Here is a 12,475-nt window from a genome sequence, read left to right as displayed (position 1 = left end):
TAGTGGCCATGCTGGTCTCTGTCCTTAGGAGATTTTGAATTTCACAGGGATAAATATTTTACCATATTTATCGTATTTTCCTGGTACCCAAGACAATGCTTTGTACGTAGCAGTGACATAAATGTGCATTGGATTTAATTAATTCTATGTAATTTACAAATACGAGCAAATGAGCTTCTTGGGTTTTATATTGTGTTGAGCTTATTTGTGCTTACTGTTACCTCTCCATCCTCTTTTCTTGGAGAGAGCAAACTCTGAATATCTATCTATAGTGTTAATGTAGTCTCACTTTTTGTTTTCTTTAAGGAAAGGAAGGCAGCCAAGTTAAGTAAGGAAGCATTAAAAAAACTGCATAGTGAGACTCAGCGCCTTATTCGAGGTAATGCAAATCAGTACAGTAAACTTTGAGGCAAATCACAATATTTCTTTGTAAACTCAATTTAGATGTTGGGGATTTTTGTTTAACACTCCTAATATGAGTTGGGCTATAATTTTAAGTTTAGAATTGATCTTGGTGGATGGCTATTGTTCTGAAGCCCTTGGGACATTACTACAAAATGAGAAAATTTTCAGAACTGTAGAGGTGGTAAGGAAGGAGGGTTTTTTTTGTTTTTTTTGTTTTTTTCAAAAAAAATTTTAAAGATTTATTTATTTTTAGAGAGGGAAGGGAAGGAGAAAGAGAGAGAGCGAGAGAAACATCAATGTGCAGTTGCTGGGGGTCATGGCCTGCAACCCAGGCATGTACCCTGACTGGGAATCGAACCTGCGACACTTTGGTTCACAGCCCGCGCTCAATCCACTGAGCTATGCCAGCCAGGGTTCAAATGGTTTTAATGAACCAGCTGTAACAGGATCCCTTTGGGAACTTTACAAATATGTAAATTCTTAGGTTCCACAGAAAATCTGATTCAAAAGGCTTGAAATGCAGTCCAAGAATATGTATTTTTAAAAAGCTTCCTAGACCAGTTTGATTTCACAGCTAAGTTAAAAAACCACTGGTCTTCAGGGAGTTCTTTTGTACTTAGATCCTGTCTTTATTAAAGCCAGGATTGTTTTCTGTTTCTGGTGATGATTTTGGCCGTACTGTTTAGTTAACTGAATATGAAGTGATATTTCAGATTATGCAGTATATAGATTTGTTTGTTTTGTTCCATTTTATAGAGTCTGCACTTAATCTTCCATATCATGTGCCTGAGAATAAAACCATTCATGATTTCTTCAAACGTAAACCCCGGCCCACTTGCCAGGGAAATGCCATGGCGCTACTGAAGTAAGAACCCTCTTTCCTGTGATTATAATTTTCGTAAAAATTCCATTTTGTAGCAAATAAGAAGTTCTGATTTCTTACACCGTTAAAACTGATTTAACTGATTCACTCTGTGCAAATGGATGAGAATGTTTCACATTTAGGATAATTTTCAACTCCAGCTCCTTTCCCCTTCTCTAGGTCATCTAAGTATCAGTTAAGCCATCACAAAGAAATCGTAGACACTGCAAACACAACTGAGATGAATAGTGACCATCATAGCAAAGACTCTGAGCCGACAACAGGTGCAGGATATGAAATGGAAACTAATGCATTCCCTTCAGTTTCAAAGGAACCCCAGATGACTACTGGATCAGATGAGTCTTGCAGTAAAGATCTGATGGGAAGTGAAGAGCTAGAAATTCAGGAGAAACACAAGCAGAATGATGCTAGACCTTCACCTGGGGACAGCTCAGTGGCACAGCAGGAATCCAGCCTCCTTGGGAACAAGGACAACGACGGGTATCAAACTGGAGGGCTTGTGGCACCTGAATATGATGCCCTGGAGGGAGTAGAAGGCGAACAAACACCAGAAGAAGCAGATGAGAAGGTGGAAGAGCCAAGGCAGCAAACTAAATCAGCAGCAGCTGTGCCACCTGAAAAAATGAGGAGGTTCACTCTGGATAGACTTAAGCAATTGGGAGTAGATGTTTTCGTTAAACCTCGGCTGGGTGCTGATGAAGATTCCTTTGTGATACTTGAAGAACCTGAAACCAATAGAGGTAATCTGTTGAATTGTGGGGGGCCTCGCCAGAGTAATTTATTCTGGAAGCTTTCAATTACGTGCCACTTTGGATGACAGGGAACACAAGAGGAACCAATAACCACATACGATCTTATTCTGTGGATGAACAGGCACATCTCGTTTTATTGTGTGTGGCCTTATTGCACCTCACAGATGTTGGATTTTTTTTTTAAGAATTTATGTATTTATTGTTAGAGAGGGAAGGGAGGGAGAAAGAGAGAGAGAGAAACATCAACGTGCGGTTGCCAGGGGTCATGGCCTGCAACCCAGGCATGTACCCATGGCCTGCAACCCAGGCATGTACCCATGGCCTGCAACCCAGGCATGTACTCTGACTGGGAATTGAACCTGCGACACTTTGGTTCGCAGCCCGCGCTCAATCCACTGAGCTATGCCAGCCTGGGCCAGATGTTGGATTTTTTTACAAACCAAAGGCAGGATCTTTCACCAGCAAAAAGATTATGACTCATTTTGTTGCAGTACTTGCTATACTGTAGTGGTCTGGATCCAAACCTGCACTGTCTCTGAGGTATGCTTGTACCAGATATAGGTAGGATCCCATTTAGATAAATTTGGTAGTGTGTCAGAATATTCTAAACCTTGTTTAAGGTAGAAGCCTATTGATAGGTTAATATGCAGCAGAGGTACATTGCTATTGTATTATGGTATGACATCCATAAAAGCATGACTATTCAGTTTTTCAGTTAAAGAGAAATATTTTTGTTCAGGAAATGCCTGCAAAACTAATTTTTTTACTCATTCAACAAATATTAGACATGCAAGATGCTATAGGGCATTCCAGGGGAAATCTGACACTTACTCTACACTTAAGGTACTTACACTGTAATTGGGCAAATATGTATGAGAGAGAGAAAGTGGCATGTGGCATCTTTTATAATGAACCCGTGTCACTGATAATTGGAAAAAAATAAGTAATGTGAATAAAAGGGAAAAGTATTCTTTACTGAAAGAAACATTTAGAGTCCTGGCTGCTGTGGTTCAGTGGATTGAGTGCTGGCCTGCGAACCAAAGGGTTGCTGGTTCAATTCCCACTCAGGGCACATGCTTGGCTTACTGGCCAGGTCTCTAGTAGGGGGCACTCAGGATGCAACCACACATTGATGTTTTTCTCCTCCTCTTTCTCCCTCCCTTCCTCTCTCTCTAAAGATAAATAAAATCTTTTTTTTTTTAAGAGACATTTAGAATAAAGGGTTACTGGTGTTCAAAGGAAGGATACGTTTCTTCTAATAAGTGGTTAAAGGAAGGCCTGAAGAATTAGGTGGATGTAATTGCTTGTTCACTGCCTTCCCCTTTATATTTTGAGTAGAATCTTCTGGCCTGTTCCCTACTCTATCCCTAGGGCTTCCACAGTGGATGATACATTGTAGGCATTCTTATTTATTGAATGAATGAATGATTCTTCAAAACAGAACTCCAGTATTACCACATTAGGTAAACTTCCTGACCCATAGGTAGAATTGGGTGTCGCCTCTACATTAAAGCAGTGTGGCACGAAATTAAGAGCTTAAGCTTTTATAGCAAGACCAGAGTTTGAATTTAGATCATGCTACTTACTGTTTAACCTTGAGTATGCTGTTGACCTATCTAAGCCATCTTTAAAAAAAAAAAAGAAAAAAATGCCCTATCTAGTTCACAAGGCTCCTGTAAGGATCTGATGAAATCATGAATACAATTAGATAGCATGAAGAAGCACTCATATAGTGGCTGCTGTTTTTACTGATTTTGTTAGTGAAATTAATCCATCAAGACTTACTAAACAGTTTATGGTTGGCAAGTGCTGTCAGCCACAGTATTTGGTGTGTAAAATGTGCTCAGTGAGTCGTTGATTGAATGGATGCGCTTTGTGGAAGTGGAGAGGACGGCTTTGGAAGGCACAGAAAGAATGGGAAGTTTGGGGAGGTTGTGTAGGTCACTTTGATCAGAGCAGGAGGTGGGATGGAAGACATGTGGAACAGAACTAGCAGAGCTTCATTAACAGAGAAATGTAGGGATAAGCTGTTGCCTAGGACACGGAAGGAAAGTTTTGTGATGTTGGACTAGAAGTTTTCTAAACATTTCCAGACTAAGAGATGGGGAAGAAGCATTTTTGAGTACCTGCTATACTAGACACTGTTAAATTTCGTTTTATGAGACCAGAAGTTAAACTAAACAGTCCTGGACTGAGAGACAGGAAAGGAAAGAAACCTGTTTTGAGTACCTAATATGTGGGTTCTTTATTAATTGTCTTGTATGCAAGTTGGGTGTGTGGTCCAGGAGCAAGTGGGATTTCCTGTAAGTGGGATTTCCTTTCTGTTTGTACTAAGTATAACAGTTTCACCAAAAAACTTTTCCAGCTCTGGTGCTGAGTTACCAGTACATCACTGACTGGATTGTTGTCATCTTCTTTTTTCTATTTTTTTAATTGACCTTGCCCATATTTAGTAAGACTTCTAATCAATAGTGAAATGTTCAAAATAGGACATTTTTTAAAGGGAGACTGAAACCAATGAAATATGAAGCCCTTGAATAATTGGGAGTTATGGTATTTTTTTCTATCATTTGATACTTATTTTTCTTAAGATTTTATTTATTTATTTTTAGAGAGAAAGGGAGGGAGGGAGAAAGAGAGGGAGAGAAACATTGGTGCAAGCGATGTCAATTGTTTGTTTCTCACACACCCCCAAGCCAGGCATGTGCCCTGACTAGGAATGGAACCTGCGAACTTTCTGTTTGTAGGCAGACATTCAATCCACTGAGCCACACCAGCCAGGGCTGATACTTATTTTTTTTTAATCCTCACCCAAGGATATGTTTATTGAATTTTTTTTTCTTTTAGAGACAGGAAGGGAAAGAGAAACATTTATCATTTGCCTCTCATCCATGCCCCGAATGGGGATCTAACCCACAGCCTAGGTGTGTGCCCTGACTGGGAATTAAACCTGCAACCTTTTGCTGTATGGGAAGATGCTCCAACCAATTGAGAGCCCCAGCCAGGGCCATTTGATACTTTTTTTTTTTTTAAGAGAGGGAAGGGAGGGAGAAAGAGAGAGAGAGAGAAACATCAATGTGCAGTTGCTGGGGGCCGTGGCCTGCAACCCAGGCATGTACCCTGACTGGGAATTGAACCTGCGACACTTTGGTTCACAGCCTGCGCTCAATCCACTGAGCTACGCCAGCCAGGGCCATTTGATACTTTTTATAAAAGAATTGTACATATTTAGAAACCATAGTTGTAAATGTCTACTCTAAAATGACTTTTAAAGTATACTAAGGAAGAACAGTTGCAGCCATCCATTAGTTTGTGTGAAATGGATGGTTGTAGCCATCCATTAGTTTGTGTTAAGTTATATGAATTCACACAGGTGTTCATAGCAAAAGAGTGTTTCGTGATTCTTTGTGAGTTTTTCCCCTTACAACTTTGTTGAGCTTAAAAAACTTAGCTTAGAATTCCTAACTGAAATCTTAAAGGAAAGGGTTTGAGCATGGCAAACTGACATACTGGTTGACACTTGGGTTTAGAACTGGAAGCCTTGAAGCAGCGTTTCTGGAAGCATGCTAATCCAGCAGCCAAACCCAGGGCTGGTCAGAAGGTCAATGTGAACATCATTGTAAAAGATGTGGGCACTGATGGAAAGGAAGAGCTAAAGGCTGACGTGGTGCCCGTGACTTTGGCAGCTGAGAAGCTGGATGGAGTGAGCCACACAAAACCAGGTATTTAAGTTAACATTATTATTATTATTATTATTATTATTATTATTATTATTAATTTTGGCTTTGCACTTTGTACTCTGGCAGGTCTTTATGGCAACTGACAACCCTATGGTGAAAGTTATAGAATCTTTTCTCTTGGGGACTTTGGAGGGGGAACAACAATACCCCTAGCATGATTCACCTGTAGCATTGCCTAGAGGTGTGGGATGGGTGAGATGACTTCTGTCCTTAAAATAGCCTTTGTCTTATTTTTAAAAGCTAAATATCTAGTGTAGAAAATGTATTAGAATATAAACAGAAAATTCTGCAGTCTTCTCTCAAAGATTACTTCTATAACCATATTGTGTATCTATCCTTTTAAACTCTTTTTACACGTATATAAGTATGTATATATGTGTATTTTTTTTTAAAGCACAGTAATGTGATTATTCCATTCTGCTTTGTAATCAGCTTTTTTGTTTTTACAGTGTATTAGGGACAGGTCTTTTGTTTCCACTCCCACTTTGAAAATATGGGTAATATGTCACATAGAAAAAGATGTAAAATCCTGAAGAAAGGGTATAAAATGAAAAATTAGTCTTCCCAAGAGTGACTGTTAACAATCTTTTGTTTGTCCTAAGAAAATTCATATGCACGTACTATTGTGTGTTTATGTGTCTGTGTGAGAGAGAGATTAATACTTATTCTCTGCTAGGCGTTGCTCTAGGTGCTTTATAGTAAATAGCATTAATATTCTTATTTTATATACATGGAAATGATACACAAAGCATTTACACAACTTCTCAAGTGCTAAAACAGCATAATCCAGACCACCTAAAGCCAAAGCTCAGATACACATATATGTTGCTTTTGAGGGTTTTTTAACAGCTGCATAATATTTCATTGTATGAGTATAACATGATTTTTTTAAAGATTTTATTTATTTATTTTTAGAGAGGGGGGGAAGGGAAGGAGAAAGAGAGGGAAACAAATATCAGTGTGTGGTTGCCTCTCACACACCCCCAACTGGAGACCTGGCCCATAATCCAGGCGTGTGCCATGACTGGGAATTGAATTGGCAGCCCTTTGGTTCACAGGCCAGCAATCCACTGGGCCACACCAACCAGGGCTGTTTCTCTCTTTTCAAAAAGGAAATAGCCCTGGCTGGCGTAGCTCAGTGGATTGAGCGCGGGCTGCGAACCAAAGTGTCACAGGTTCAATTCCCAGTCAGGGTACATGCCTGGGTTGCAGGCCATGACCCCCAGCAACCGCACATTGATGTTTCTGTCTCTCTGTCTATCTCCCTCCCTTCCCTCTCTAAAAATAAATAAATAAAATCTTTAAAAAAAAGAAAATAGATAAATGTTATCTATTTACCAATTTTTCCTTCATGGCTTCTGAGCCAGGGATTTTTAACTGATTTGTTTTAAGAGAAAGGGGAAGGGAGAAGATTTATTTTTCGCCTTATTTATACATTCATTAGTTGATTATTATATGTGCCTTGACCAAGGATCAAACCAGCAACCTTGATGTATCAGCACAATGCTCTGACCAACTGAGCTACCTGTCCAGGGCCTCCCTGGAGAATTTTGAAGTCTCACTTCTCCCTTCTTTCTTTTGCCCTTTAATAATTTTAAACTCTGCATAGTATATTATCCCAGGGTATAGAACGTAATTCTGGAAGCTTTTAAATTTGAATTCATAAACCCCATTTGTTTAAGGAACAGAAGCATAAGTACTAAGGTCTCTGCTTTTTCTTTTGAAATGTGACTAGAACACTTCTGGAGTTGCACACTTCCATTATTGTAGTGTGTAGTCAGCCATTCTGCCTAAAACATGTCTTCATATTTCTGTTCAGGTGAAAAGCTTCAGGTACTGAAAGCTAAACTGCAAGAAGCAATGAAACTCCGAAGGTTTGAGGAACGCCAAAAGCGCCAGGCGCTGTTTAATTTAGATAATGAAGATGGATTTGAAGAAGAGGAAGAAGAGGAAGAAATGACCGATGAGTCTGAGGATGATGGAGAAGGGGAGGAAGAGGAAAAATTAGAGGAAGAAGAGGAGAAAGAGGAAGAGGAGAAAGAAGAAGAAGAGGAAGAAGGCAATCAAGAGGTTTCTGGCAATCATGCCATTTTGTTACTTGGTCCTGATGAATAAGGAACAGACAAAATCAGATCTGAATAGGAGTATAATAAGTGTGTTCAGTTGTCTAAGAGATTTTAGGGGCAGAGATGAAGGTAGCTAGCTCACATGTACCTCCTTCTCAGTGCATTCAGTTCTGTCGGCACCACTGAATACCTGCACTTCACAGAGCCACCATGGCTTGTGTTAGTTAAGTAATGTAACAATGTTATAATGTGAAATGTCTCTGAATGAACAGGGACTTTCATCCTTGTTGTTTATTTAGGTTTCTCTGGTCAGAATAAAAATTGGTTTCAACCCCGGCCAGGTTGAGGCCTGGAATCACTTCTCAGGCAGGCCGAGACCTTCCTGAGTTAACTACACGTAGAGGAGGGTATTTGTAGAGGCCTCTTGCTTTTGTTCCATGGTATTGTTTTCCCTGGGGAACATACATGATGATAGGATTTTTCGTATTAGAGGAAAGAAAAGCTTCCTTGTCAGGTGGTTTCACTGGAATCACCTGAAAGAGCTGGTCAATATCTAACCTGGGGAAGGAAGGACGAAAACACTGGCTGCACTGGGCAGCATGTCGCGTCTGCGGTGGGTTTGAGGTCGGTAGTTGTCCTGCAGTCTCAGGCTAGTCACTTAACCTCTCATTGCCACAGTAAAGTGATAATTCTGGTTTTCTTTCATAGTCTTATGCCAATTTTGGGAGACTAAAATGTAAAATGAGTATAAAAGAGCTCTAAAAGTGTCAGGGGAAATTATGCTATTGATTGCAGTGGGACTGAACTTCCTTCAGGTTTACCTTTTCAGATACAAACTGTGACTTAGCAGCCATGTTGCAGGCTAACTGTGTTTGCTTGAAATTGTTTTGACATGTGTTATTTTATTTGGGGGCGGCATGCTTGATACAGATTGCAGAATTCCTTCTTGGTAATGAAGAAATAGAAACTAAAGGTGAGAAAGAAATGGATAAAGAGAATAATGATGACAGTAGTGAAATTGGCAAGTCTATCCTCAAGCCTCTCTCATCAGATTCTACCGTTCTCCTGTTTAAAGACAACTCTTCCAGGATGGGGTAAGTCATTCTCTCTAAGGAAAAATAAGATTCCCTTGGATTTGACCCTCTGGTAAGAAGCAGAAAGAGATACTCAAACAATTTACCTTCTTATTTTGTCGTTGCTTTCCCAGTGAAGAAAAATCAGAAACAGATGAAAACTCAGACAGAAGGCCTAGCAAACTGGGTAAGTAGTGACTCTTAGGTAGAACTTGACTTTGATCTTCCAGCTTTGATACTTAAGGACTACAATTCCTTAAGGTTCTATTTTTTGAACCCTAGTGGACTTTCCCAGTACTGCATGTGGTGATGAAAGTAGTTTATGAATTAGAATATTTTTCTTGGTCCAGTTTTTCAGAACTTATGTGCAGTTTCTTGATAGTTGACCATGGGCGTCTAATAGGTCTGTAGTGAGTTTGTGTTGATTGTGTGAACCATTACACATTTCCATGTAGATAGAAGGGAGATGTGTAAGTGATTAGATAATGGAGAGAGGAGTGAGAAGCCTTGATTGTGTAATGCTATCTCAGTACTGTAATTTACTTTTAAGTTAATGTTCTGAAACACATAATTTGGGAGATTTGTCTTTGAATGTTACCTGACAGTTTCATTCTCAACTCTTTTTTTCTAAACAAATCCACTTTATTCTAGAATCACACACTTAAAAGTTATTCCTCCTTCTTTAGATGAAGATGATTCATGCTCATTGCTAACAAAGGAGAGCAGCCACAATAGCAGCTTCGAGTTGATTGGCTCCACAATTCCATCCTATCAGCCTTGCAACAGACAAGCAGGCCTTGGGACTGGTTTTATCCCTACAGCAGCGGGATTCAGATCTCCTTCTCCTGGGCTATTTCGAGCCAGTTTGGTTAGCTCAGCTTCTAAGGTAAGATGGTGATGATTTCTGATCTCCTCCCCCTTTTGCTTCCCACAGTGCTAAAAAAAAGTGTATCCAAGCCAACAAACTCCCACCACATTATGTATGTTCAGTTTAAAAATGCATCCCCTTTGTGTATTAAAAACAAGCTTCATCCGGTATTCTTACTTTCTTGGAGATATTTTTCTTTATGCTTCTCTTGGCTATGCATTGTCCTCCTCAACTGCAGTTGCCTGAGAGTAGATTAAATGTTGTGAATAGCAACTTCTGCTGTTGTCATGACAGTGAATGACATTTGTAAACTGTTATGTTTTTGTTTGGTTTTACTTTGGTGCCAGAGTTCAGGAAAGCTGTCTGAGCCTTCACTTCCCATAGAGGATTCCCAGGATCTGTATAACGCCTCCCCAGAGCCCAAGACACTTTTCCTAGGAGCAGGAGACTTCCAGTTCTGTTTAGAAGATGACACTCAGAGCCAACTGTTGGATGCAGATGGGTAGGTGGTTTTATGTTTGTGGGTGGGGTGGTGCTGGGTACTGCTTAATTTTGTTTAAAAATAAAGTGAGCTTCTGTCACTCCATCTGTGCTTTCTCTTCTGAGTAAGAAAAGGTGTACAGACCATTAGTATTACATTGTACAAGTTTGAGCCGAGTCTCTTCGGAAAATCAAAGGTAAATAGCCCTTGCTGACACCCTTCCATGTCTACATCATTTGAAATGCATACTAGGCGGGACCCCCAAAAAACGGAATTTATTTATAAAAAATCGTGTATTTGTTCTCACATATTTAAACTTCAGTTTACTTTTAATCAACTTCAAAGTGCTCTCCATCTGATGTAATACACCTACGGAGATGTTTTTTCCGCTGTTCCAAATAGTTTTTGAACTCATCAGTTTTGATACCTTTTAGTTCTTCTGCTGCTTTTTGTTTCACCTCTTCCACATCAGCAAAATGTTTCCCTTTGAGGACTTTTTTTTATCTGGGGAAACAAAAAGTTACTCGGGGTGAGATCAGGTGAATAGGGAGGGTGAGGCGTGGGGGTCATGCTGTTTTTGGTCAAAAACTGCTGAGCACTCAGTGGTGTGGGCAGCTGTGCTTGTAAATCAGCCATCATGAAATGGGCAAATGCCTGAGGGAGTCTCCAAAAACAGTTCTCTGAAGCTGAACGCAGCTTCTCACAACAACGCCAGCTCCTACCGTTAGAGATGGGTTTCTAGAACACTCACCTAGCAGGAAAGGTCTGTGCTACAAGGGGCCTGCCCTCCCGAAGATAATTCCATTTTGGGGGGGATCTCCCCTCATAGCTCTTGTAAAAGCATCAAATTTCCATGTATCCATCCTACTATGTTATGATTGTTGGGGGGTAGGGGATTGAGAATTGACAGACCTTCCCTGGCCGGGTTGCTAAGTTGGTTAGAGCAACATTCCAATATGCCAAGGTTGCAGGTTCCTATTAGGGCACATATAAGAATCAGCCAATGGCCCTGGCTGGTGTGACTTAGTGGATTGAGTGCTGGCTTGTGAACCAAAGGGTCGCTGGTTCCATTCCCATTCAGGGCACATACCTGGGTTGTGGGCCAGGTCCTCAGTAGGGGCATGTGAGAGACAGCCACACATTGATGTTTCTCTCCCTCTTTCTCCTTTCTTTCCCCTCTCTCTAAAAAGAAATAAATTAAATCTTTTTTAAAAAAGGAGAACCAACAAATGAATATATAAATAAGTGGAACAACAAATTGGTGTCCCTCTCTCTTTCTCTGCCTCAAATCCGTAAATAAATTAAAAGAAAAAGAGAATTGACAGACCTCTGGCATGTAACATGAGACACAACACCAAGTCCTACTCTAGCAACATCTGAAGCCAAAATTATCCTTTATCCTTTACCCTTTATCTTTTTTTTCTTCAGAGAGTAAAGATTTTATTCACTCTCCAGGAAAGGAGAGGGGCATAGTGTGGACCAGTATTGAGGGGTGGAGCTTTGAGCTTTTACTGAATGATAATTGGATTATGAAAGGGTTTGGGGTGCTGTTGTGATGCTCCTGGGCTGTTGGGGGCATTGTAACACGAGGTTGCAATTTGTTCCAATGTTACCTTCTGCCTGGGGCTGTGGGGAGCAGTTAGTCACATTCTATTCTTGATTTCCAGCAATTTCCATCACATTGTTCCAGGGAAAAAAATAAGTTTTCTTTTTTTAAAGATTTTTTTTTTTACTTACTTTTAGAGAGAGTTGGGAAAGGAGGGAAACATTGATGTGTGAGAGAAATGGCAGCAAAGGCCACACGCCCCCAACTGGGGACCTAGCTTGCAACCCAGACATGTGCCCTGACTGGGAATCGAACAAGCGACCTTTTGGTTCACAGGCCAGCACTCAATCTACTGAGTCATACCAGCTAGGGTGGGAAAAATAAGTTTTCTTATCAATCACTGGTCATGCAGGGTGGTGAGGAGGAGGCTGTCTGCGGAGTCCAGAGAGACGGAGGATTAGAATCCTCTCTCCAAACCTCACAGAGACAGGGTTACGGGGCCAACCTGGGTTAAGCTTCCACTGCCCACTGCTCCCCTAGTCGCAAGTCTCAGGAGGTGGAGGAGAAGAAGAAATAGAGAATGCCCCTGTACAGGCCACCAAAATGTTAGGGTGGTCAGTGACATGGGCTGTGAAAGAATTGACAAAGAGAAGAAAGTGTA

The 12,475-nt window shown here is 40.5% G+C and overlaps 1 protein-coding gene across 1 annotated transcript in view; it reads left to right on the top strand.

Annotated features, from left to right (window-relative positions):
* The window catches only part of CLSPN (claspin), a 31,224-nt gene that overhangs the window by 6,689 nt on the left and 12,060 nt on the right, over positions 1–12,475 (top strand). The window contains exons 6-14 of the mRNA XM_045859896.1: positions 307–379; positions 1,162–1,270; positions 1,448–2,028; positions 5,571–5,762; positions 7,600–7,850; positions 8,777–8,940; positions 9,054–9,106; positions 9,606–9,805; positions 10,135–10,289. Of these exons, the coding sequence (XP_045715852.1) occupies positions 307–379; positions 1,162–1,270; positions 1,448–2,028; positions 5,571–5,762; positions 7,600–7,850; positions 8,777–8,940; positions 9,054–9,106; positions 9,606–9,805; positions 10,135–10,289 (1,778 nt within the window). The remainder of the gene's footprint in view (positions 1–306; positions 380–1,161; positions 1,271–1,447; positions 2,029–5,570; positions 5,763–7,599; positions 7,851–8,776; positions 8,941–9,053; positions 9,107–9,605; positions 9,806–10,134; positions 10,290–12,475) is intronic.

Source organism: Phyllostomus hastatus, unplaced genomic scaffold (genome assembly GCF_019186645.2).
Source record: "Phyllostomus hastatus isolate PE091 unplaced genomic scaffold, TTU_PhHast_1.1 phas_scaffold_182, whole genome shotgun sequence".
Lineage (NCBI taxonomy): Eukaryota > Metazoa > Chordata > Mammalia > Chiroptera > Phyllostomidae > Phyllostomus > Phyllostomus hastatus.
Note: the sequence above shows the minus strand (reverse complement) of the source record. Positions and strands in the feature narration are given on the sequence as shown.